The sequence below is a fragment of the Agrilus planipennis genome, unplaced genomic scaffold, assembly GCF_000699045.2.
Source record: "Agrilus planipennis isolate EAB-ADULT unplaced genomic scaffold, Apla_2.0 scaffold265, whole genome shotgun sequence".
Classification (NCBI taxonomy): Eukaryota; Metazoa; Arthropoda; class Insecta; order Coleoptera; family Buprestidae; genus Agrilus; species Agrilus planipennis.
In genome coordinates, this window is record NW_020438953.1 from 314,102 (window position 1) to 323,779 (window position 9,678).

The 9,678-nt window shown below is 31.1% G+C and overlaps 3 protein-coding genes across 4 annotated transcripts in view; 1 reads left to right on the forward strand and 2 right to left on the reverse strand.

Moving 5' to 3' along the window:
- The first annotated feature begins 72 nt into the window (after nt 1–72).
- On the forward strand, nt 73–1,617 carry LOC112904578 (zinc finger protein 706-like). The gene is made up of 3 exons (XM_025974887.1): nt 73–178; nt 382–544; nt 1,337–1,617. Exons 2-3 carry the CDS (start codon nt 401–403, stop codon nt 1,424–1,426), a joined length of 234 nt encoding a protein of 77 aa, XP_025830672.1. The 5' UTR covers nt 73–178; nt 382–400; the 3' UTR covers nt 1,427–1,617.
- A 1,157-nt stretch (nt 1,618–2,774) lies between these two features.
- Nucleotides 2,775–5,910, reverse strand: LOC108741839 (adenylyl cyclase-associated protein 1). Its single transcript, XM_018476800.2, has 9 exons — nt 5,815–5,910; nt 4,843–4,957; nt 4,225–4,630; nt 4,024–4,167; nt 3,758–3,962; nt 3,540–3,706; nt 3,276–3,482; nt 3,049–3,192; nt 2,775–2,994 (listed from the first exon to the last, which is right to left on the reverse strand). The coding sequence occupies exons 3-9, from the start codon at nt 4,537–4,539 to the stop codon at nt 2,908–2,910; spliced, it is 1,269 nt and encodes a 422-aa protein (XP_018332302.1). The 5' UTR covers nt 4,540–4,630; nt 4,843–4,957; nt 5,815–5,910; the 3' UTR covers nt 2,775–2,907.
- Nucleotides 5,911–5,987: 77 nt separating this feature from the next.
- The window catches only part of LOC108741836 (transportin-1), a 13,537-nt gene continuing 9,846 nt past the window's right edge, over nt 5,988–9,678 (reverse strand). The window contains exons 2-10 of one of the 2 annotated variants that reach the window (XM_025974878.1): nt 9,500–9,634; nt 8,306–8,854; nt 7,917–8,219; nt 7,514–7,856; nt 6,941–7,440; nt 6,769–6,876; nt 6,369–6,714; nt 6,208–6,303; nt 5,988–6,122 (exon numbers count right to left, since the gene is read on the reverse strand). In XM_025974878.1, coding sequence (XP_025830663.1) covers nt 6,097–6,122; nt 6,208–6,303; nt 6,369–6,714; nt 6,769–6,876; nt 6,941–7,440; nt 7,514–7,856; nt 7,917–8,219; nt 8,306–8,854; nt 9,500–9,604 — 2,376 coding nt within the window. In that variant the 5' untranslated portion in view covers nt 9,605–9,634 and the 3' untranslated portion in view covers nt 5,988–6,096. Of the gene's footprint in view, nt 6,123–6,207; nt 6,304–6,368; nt 6,715–6,768; nt 6,877–6,940; nt 7,441–7,513; nt 7,857–7,916; nt 8,220–8,305; nt 8,855–9,499; nt 9,674–9,678 lie in introns of those variants that run through there. The other variant, XM_025974879.1, reaches the window with a different exon arrangement.

Genomic DNA, 9,678 nt, shown 5'->3' on the forward strand with positions numbered 1-9,678 from the left:
AGTTGTAATACTGCGTCATTTATATTACTATCTCTGTCCCCCTTATACGTTATAATTCTAAACACTGAAAAGTGTATTTACTGAATGTGAATACGTATAGAAGTGTAGTGGAGACTGGTGCGACATAGTTCCGTAATTTACTTTCTAAAGCTGTTCGTCTTTTTAGGCGCAGTTTAAGGTGAGTTAAATTCATAAATATATTTTATTTAAATTTCTAATGAAACTGTTTTTGATTTAGTAATTTATGAAGCATAAACTATACTACTATTCCTTTGCATTACACTGCATTTCATAAAAGTAGCACGTTTATAAGTGCTTAGGCATATCGTGTATAACGCTTTTCAAATTTTATCATATTTTATATTGATGAAATGTTTTTAGTGAGTGAAAAAATTCAGGTATGGCTAGAGGTCAGCAAAAGCTTCAGTCTCAAGCTAAGGCTCAAGAAAAATTAGCAAAACAGAAAAAACAGCAGGGTCACAGCGCAAATGATCAAAAAAAGGCAGCACAAAAAGCTTTAGTTTTCGTCTGTGCTGTGTGCAAGGTAAATTTACTTCTTTTTAATTATTTTAGTGTTTTTTTAAGGTAAATTGCAAATATTTGAATATTGAAAAATTTTTCTAATTTACACTATTAATTGGAGTTTATTGACATTTCTTTATATAGAATATTACTCAATTAATAAGCAAAAAATTTAAGCGGGATAAATGAAAAACTTTCGGTATTCAAATTTGTTGGAAAAAAAATTGAAATAAGTAAATTGTTTAACTTTCAAATTATGAATATTTCATTTTGTTAATTGTTTATCCATTACAATTACAATAATGTTGTTCATAATGTGATTTCATTTTCCTGAAAATTTATATTTACTACTAAATATACAATGAAATGTTTACTATATTATATAATAACACCTTCTTTAGTTGCAAATTTGTTTGTATATTATTGTTAGTTTACTAGAAAATGTTTAAGATTATTTGTACTTCACTTAAATCTAAATATTAACAGTAATAATAAGTGAAAGGTATTAGCATGTAAACTAGCCACTAGATGCTTTCAAAATTGATTCTTCAAAATTCATCTTGTGATTGGTGTGGTCAACTTAACTTTCAGAAGAACAGAATGTATAATTAACAGAGAAAGTTTGTCTATCATTTACAAATAATTTAAATTGTTACCATTTAATAAAACCATTTTAATGGTTTTTCACTTTAAGGGCGCACTACTGAAAGTAGCATTATTTTTTATTTTAAAAAAAATTATGAAAGTACATGCATTATTTTTATTGAATTTAGAAAAAAAAATAGGTATTGTTAAATACTTACTTTTTTTACAGGCCCAAATGCCAGATCCAAAAACATATAAGCAGCATTTTGAAAATAAACATCCAAAGAATGATTTACCAGCAGATTTAAAAGATGTTTGAAGTTAAAAGTGCACTTTTTTAATTGAACACCGTAAGTGTTCATTGTATGTATAACATCATAAATTTTTTTAAACCAATAATGAAACCACCCAATTTTCCGGTTTATTAGATAACAGAACATTTCTGTATATCATGATTTCAATATTGTAATTTGTTTATATTTGTTATTAAACTTCTATTTCTAAATACTATTCGTTCTTATTTGTTATATTATGTAGTAAAATCTGTGTATTATTAAGCGATATCTGAAACATTCTTGTTATTAATAGTATGTATACCGAGTGTTTCTCCAGTTGAACATTGGAATTTTTAAATGACTGCTCTTTTTTTCAGTCGCACCAATTTTCTGTGTTGCTGTTACCAAAAGACTGAACTGTTTAATTTTTTTTTATTAAAAACACGAAAAACTTAATTAATAAAAGATCAAATATTGAAAGTTTTTCTTATGTTTTTATTATTAAAAATTTTATTAAACAGTTCTGGTGAGGGAGAAGGTGTCTTACTTGATTTATCTTTTGTTTTCTACGATTTTGCGTGAATTTAAATTCAGTTTGAATATATTATCCCGCCATAAATAATACGTACTGGACCATAAATACAAAAATCACCACTGATAATCGTGTAAATAATAGAATTAAATTGTCGATTATCTAGGTATTTTTACGTTACTCGTTTGAATATTGTAGCATCGCGAGTTCGGACGTGCACCGGTGACGTGAGTTTCTGTTGCAGTTTAATTTTTTACAAATTTATTAATACAAATGAAATATAATTGTTTTACAAAGTGTTCAAATAGTGAGTTCAGATGGTGTAGATTTGATTTGTAGTATTTTTGAGTTTCGTGCCGATCGAAAAAGTTCTTAAATTCGTCGTAAAAAAATCATAGCAAGTTGTTTCAGAAACGGTGAGTTTCTTTAATGGCCGCCATGGCTTTTTTATCATGCTTACCTACTGTGATTTTTAAATAAAAATGAAGAAATGCCTTTATTTGTGAATTTTGCTTGTAAAAAAAGTTATTTGCGGCGAAAATTATAGGTTAAGTTAATGTTCTGCACGCTTTACCTAAAAGTATAGGTAATCGAAAGAAATAGTTGTTGTTACATTCATTTATTGGTATGAAAATACCTATTTGCATATTACCTTAAAGTATGAAATTTGGTAAAAGTATTAATTCCGATTTTATTTTACTTTGAAAATATAACTGATCCTAATTAAACACTATTCCATCTTATCTAGAATACTAATTTTAATATAATTTCTTTAGTTATTATGGCATAGGTAATTATTTTAGCTTGTGGTGGTGATATTTTAAAATATCTTTTCAATACTATTTGAAAGATACAAAGAATTGTGGATTTTAAAATAAGTTTATTTAAAGTGAAACAGTCATAAATACACGTTAATATTCGTACAAAAACTTTTAAATTAAGGAAACACTTAAATTATTAGATGAAGAAAAAAAAACGTTCAAATCAATTTAATTAGCCCTTGCTTTCAATTATGATGGTGCTTAATCCCTTGCCTGGTACTATGGTAGTCTTGTATTGCTCAGGGATGGGATATTCCGACTGTATTAAAAATTTTACTTTAAACTTGTCTACATGTGAGAAAACAATACTTACATAATCACCGTTACCCTTAGGAACTAAAACATTCATTTCCGAAGACTTGGAACTTATTATTTCGACATCTAAAGAACTGTTGCTTAAGTACATTTGGCAGCCATCAGTTTTATCAATAGAAATTGTCGCAACTTTACCAAATACCTTAAAACAAAGTTTAGAACGTCAATCTACAGCTAGTTACTTAAAAATTGTTAATAGGTCAAAATGTTCTTAAAAATGATTACCTGCATTTGCACAGATTGACAATTAATGAACTCCAAAGAAGAGACAAGTGTGTCAAAAACAATAGACGTTTTCTTGCAAGAGTCCAATGTAATTGAATTAAGTTTGCCTTTGACGGTTACAGTTGAGTTCTCGCATTTGAACAAATACACAACATTGTTCATTTCAACATTATCAACTACTAAACCATGATTATTCTTCTGGTACTCCTAAGAATCACAAATTCGATTGTACAATGAAAAAAAAAAGATGCAGTAGTTACATACAATTAGCCACTTTTTGCCATCTCTAGCAAATACTGGAGACTTATTAACTGTTGCAGCAGGCTTAGAACCAACAGGGGACACATTCGTTGGTGGCTTGAAAGGAACAGGACCTTGACGAAGAGTTGGGTTCTTATGAGTCTGCATTTCAGATGTCACCTTCTTCAAACCTTAAAAAAATACAATAAGACTGTTGTATATGCTAACTAAGAAATCATCACCTCTGGTGATATTTTCACCCTGATTAATTTCTGCAAAGAGAGCAGAACGATCAACTCCAGGATCGTCAGATATGTGAAAGTTTTCAAAGCTTGGTGGTGGTGGGCATCCAGGTGGAGGTGGAGGTGGAATAGAACCACCACTTGTGGGAGCAGAACCTTTACCAGACCAAACTAAACCTGTAGTATGATACTGCTTCACAAAGCTCTGAAAGTATACAAGATTAAATTTTAATATCACACAAAACAATTTATTGTGACTGCCTTACTTGTAATTCAGTGAGAGTTTCAATCCAAGCTTTAACCCAATCGACATGCCTCTTATCTTTCTCTTTCCAATCCTTCAGAACTCTGTTGGTATAGAATTGGCCAGCATCATTCATTTCCTTAATGTATGGGGCTGGAGCTGGACTCTATAATTTAAAATAATGTAGAAAAGGTTTTTTTTGGTCTTATAAAGCAGTACATACAATAGTGACCCATCCTAAGGCAGGAATACTTTCACTTATAGCAGACAGATGATTGAAAAATGGTGAAGTACGATGCTTTTCACGATAATCCTGGATATTAGAAATTTGTTGACTTGTTGGCTGAAGAAAGGCAATCTGGTCAGCTTGAGCTGGTTGCCTATTTTGACTAGCAAAGACAAGGTATTGAAACTGGGCATCAAAGGCATTCTTCACATATTTGCTTTGTTCAGCAACATCTCCACCTATTTGTAGGGAAATGTTTAAGTAATGAGCCAGAGGTCCTTGAATGATGTTCTGAAATCCTTGCACACTCATTGTAATGCTCTCACTGTCCTGTATAACTGTACCAGAAATTGTTATTTCACTGGAAGTTATAGGTTGGGAAACTTGACTAGAATTTTCTCTCCTGTTAATTATCGATAAGAAAGTAACCATTAACATAATAAGTGGATAAATAGTTACGTTTTAACACACCAAATCAATTTTTGATTTACGATACTGATTTTAATTCTCAGCTATGTTGAGGTTATGTTTAGGATTGTTTATTATTATAACTTTTGCTTATTAATTAGTTGAAAGTAAAAATTATTCTGATATAAAGTGCTAAAAACGACTTACGTATATTTTTGAAATGGTAAGCAAATGTTTTCCAATTTTGTTGCAACGTTTTCCAACCTTGAAACAAGCGCTTCTAGTTCAGAATTAAACTGCTGGCAGAATTCACCATCATTTACTGAAAAAATAAATACGTAAAATTATACAAAGGTCTACTCTAAATTACAAGTCCAAAAACGGTAACGAAATTATTATTACTTACTAAAATTGGAGAATTACATTACAACGTTACAACTGACAGAGCGAAAGTAGGTGAAAATTACATTTACAATTAGACAACCCATCGTACAGATGATTCATGAGTGGCCGTGAATGATGTGTAGTATTACTATTTTACACACCGGTGAAAAACATTTTTTATTGATGGAATCATATAAAATACAGCACTGGTTACTAATTATCTATATGATTGTAAATGACTGATGTGATGATTAACAAAGTAAAGGCAGGCAAGGTGACTCAAAAAGTAAGGATGCAGGCAATTTTCTTTCGGCATAATGCAAAGAAAATATTAATATTAGTAACTATTAACTAGGCACTATAGGTAGGTATTTTCTATAATTAAATTACAGAGGAAATCCTTGTAGTAATATATCGACAACATTTAAATATGCAAAAATATTTAAAATAATACATTAATAATTTTTTAACTAATATGATCTAATAATAAAATAATATATTGTTCGAAAATTACCTATCTATAAACATCGCCTCCAATAATAAATATCATTTCCAATGATTACCGGTAGCAACACTAATAAAGGTTCGTTAAGCGATATTACCTATGTTTAAATAATTTGACAATTTACTATTTCTTAAATAATTGTCTCATCTACTTATGACTAATCGTTATCAGAATAGTTAGCAAACTGAAAAATTCATTATTTAAAAAGTATGATACAGTTTATGAAGTATTTTTAAGTCATCGAAATCACGAATAGGGCTTTAAAATGATAAAATTCAACACTAACGTACCTTTTATATTAAAAGTTGGACACTTTATAAAAGCATCATTTCTTTTCGCTATAAGAATCTGAACTGAAAATATCAGTCGGATTTGTTTAGATGAGCAAATACCTTATTTTTGGAATCCCTTGGCATACATATTTATAGTTATAGGNAAATGAAACTGAGTGTTTAATAATTAAATAGCCAATAACAAGGATTCCGTATAAATAACTTTTTCAAACAATGTGATATTTATACAAGTCCTTGTAAAATAATATCAAGCGCTTTCTTAATATGAAATAAACAACATTACAAACGTTGCAAAATACATATACCTGAAAACAAGAAAAACAAGTTAATACATTTAATGTGATACAGAATGATTACCATGCTCCAAAACGTTAAAAAATATTTTCTTACCAGTATTTTCCAATAATGTTTTTGGTGTATTTGGCCTGTTGATAATTTCAATTAACTGAGTTAGCACTATAGGTATATACAGTGACGTATCCGCACCTTAAATAAATTGAAAAACGAAACCATAAGATTATAAAAATTTAATAAACCATACCAACACATACCTAGCTTTATGCTTATTTCTCCAATGGCCCAGGTGGCATTATTGCAGACGGAAATATATTCCGGATTGAGATTTCGTCCGAGGATGGGAAGGAAATCCGGTATGCAAGGGCGTACATGTTGGAAACAAGCTTTGGTAAGGTCACCAAGAAGAGCAAAAGATGACTGCCGAACTTCCGGCATTGGATCCTGCATACAATGATGCAACAGTTCCATTATATTTGAATTAACGACCAGTTTTTCAATATGACCATTCAAACCTTCTGCCAGACCAGAAAGCAGGTCTAATGCAACTATAACAAAGTCTTTGTCAGGGGCCTCATATTGATCTGGATTTTGCGTATTAGCCTGAAAATTTATTTTATTATAACCAACAGCGTTTACAACCTTTTACAAGATTACCAAATGTTGATATAAAGTCTGTTGTATTAGGGACACGCATCGTCGATATACAGGTTCACAATAGGGAAGAAATCCTGACTGCAAGGCAGTGGCAACACTTGAAAGGCACTAAAAAATATTTATTTAGAATCAAACGTTAACGGTTAGCGTGCTAAAATAAATAGTAAACTACCTCAAGAAGTGGAAATAAATCTTTGTCTTCGTCTTTAAGAACGTTCCACTTATTTATGAGAGGTGGCATGAGAAGATTTATATATTCTGGTTTGTTTAGATGATGCCCTACAGAATCTGCCAAAGTACCAATAGCGTCATATAAGATTAGAAGATTTTTATGTTGATATTTCGAAAAGGCGAAAACTAAAGTTTCCAATATATAACCCAAATAAGGAACCAATTCAGTGCAAGCTTCTTCTTCAAGGGTGGCAAAGGCTGAACACGCTGCCTCTTGAACTCTCTTATTACTGTCAAGAATTCTTTCGAGCAATTCAGTCATGAGGCGTTTGAGATATGCCTCGTGAGGTTGTGATACAACCCAATGGGAATATCTACTGAGGGTCCAACACGTTATTGCTCTAACTAAGGCTTTTTTGTCGTTTAGACGATCGATTAAATATGGTATTATTTCTGGTAAGTGGTCTACCATTCCTGGCATACATCCTTCAGCTATAGCCCCTGTAAATTAATTGTCCAGTCAGACGTGACGAGAACTATAACAGCAAAAGTAAAGAAAATAAATTAGGTATACCTAATGCAAGAATTCCTGATTCTTTTATAAACCAATCTTGATGAAACAGCGCTTCTTTGAGAATAGGTAACAAAATAGGCAGTAAGTCTTCTCTAAAGACGTTAGCGAGACAATCTAATGCGGCTGCACTACATTTTCTTAAATTCCAGTCTGATAATGAACTGTCATCATCTCCATCTTCATAATCCTCGTCATCATCTCCCTGCTCAGCGGACCCATTCTCAGCAGAATTAACATTACCGGCTGCAGGAGTAGCTTTAATTGTATGTGTTTTAGATTTATGAAATCTAGGACGTATATCTTCTTCTCTGTCAGGTACACTTTCATCTTCCTCCACATCACCCTAGTATAAGAGCAACGTTTTATTTTACAAACTTACAAAATTATAAACACATAGAAATACCTTTAAAAGAATGATATCAATGTCAGAATATCTCATACCACGAATTAGTATGGGAACTAATCGGTTCAAATGAGAACCTAAAACGTCTCTGCATATTGGTTGTTCGGCAAACGTAAGCCAAAATTCACAAGCTTCCAATGCAACACCTTCATCAGGATCTTGAGTACGCAGCAGCATGTATTCTATTATATTATGCATATGAGGAATCAATCTATCCATTCGCACCTCCAACAACATTACTAGAGCTCTACACACGTTTTTCCGTACTTCTGGGTCTTCATCTGTTGCTACATGAAATAAATTCTAAAAAAACAGAAGGAATGTAGACTTGAAAGACTGGGTAGTATATATTTTAATATAAAAATGGTTTAGAATTTACATATATTTACCGTTAAAAAGGAGTCTATAAGAACCATAAGAGCTTCAGACCTTTGAATTATAAATTGATTAACACATCCAATAGCATATGAACGAATTTTTGAACTGGAATGACTAAAAAATTGAAGAAACTTCGGAATAAGTATTTCTAAAGGGCGGTTAACTGTGTCCGCATCTAAGGCCTCAGCGGTGTCTTCGCAGATTTTTTGTAAAGCCCCAAATGCACCTTCACAAACATTATAATCTTGTGAGTCTAACATATTACACAATGATGGCAAAAGCTCAGGCCATTTCGATAAATCCCCTTTGCTCGCAATAGTAGTAATTAATATTCCTACAGTTGCTCGTATAAGAGGTGATGGATCTCCCACAGCTTGCAAACATTCTTGTTTTATGAAGTTTGCTACACTTGGAACTAGGCTATCAAAATGCGATTTTACATTATTCTTAAGTATTAAGCCACTTAGAGATCGAGTAGGTTCATCTTCAGACACTAGTTTTGTCAATACAAACATTAAATAATTATTAAAATCAGGATATTTGTTGAGCTGTTCTAGTTTCTAAAAAAAAAATGAGAAAAAATGTGTACTCACTGAATTTTAAACAATACTGGGCATGCAATCTATCAATTCATTTCTATTCTGAATTAAAATTTAATAAATGGCTTTAAAACTAAAGCATTCACATTTGTTCGAAAGAACATTAAAAAGGGCTAACAAATTGTGTCACTAGTAAAAATGCAATTACAAACTACGTAGGTATTTGAAAACTAAACAATACTGTTAACTGATCATTGTTAAATCCCTCATGTAATTAAAAGATAAATGTCACATAATATTTTAGATTTAAATTAATGCTGCTGTTATTGTTTTAATTTACTTTAAATGCTTAAAGTTCACATAGCCTTTTTTGTTTATCCATGCATTCCTCGTATGTTTAAAATTTTACTTTACATGAATATTTTTAATCTTTAATACTAACTTGAAAGAAATTTAGAACTTCTTTGTAGATAGTTGTAAAATAATAACTTGATTATTGATCAGTAATTTCCTATTAAAAGATATTAACCAAAAACCCTTTATTATTTTTAAGATTTTCTAGCACTGTAACATACCTTAATTATAAATTTAAAATGAACAGACAAAGAAATAGTTGTAGGTTTGTTTTAGAAAATAACACCTAATTTTTCTTAGATAAAAAAGTACCTGCTGAACAGCTCTCTGAGTAGCTGTGTCCGGCGACTGAGACTCTTTCAAAAGTGTTAAAATTTCTCGTAAGCCTTCTTCTTGAGGTGTCCACTCCATTTTCATTTTTCTTAATTGCTGTTTTAGTCTGTAGTCCTTTTATTATTCCAAGTTTAAGTAATAACATCAAACAACATATC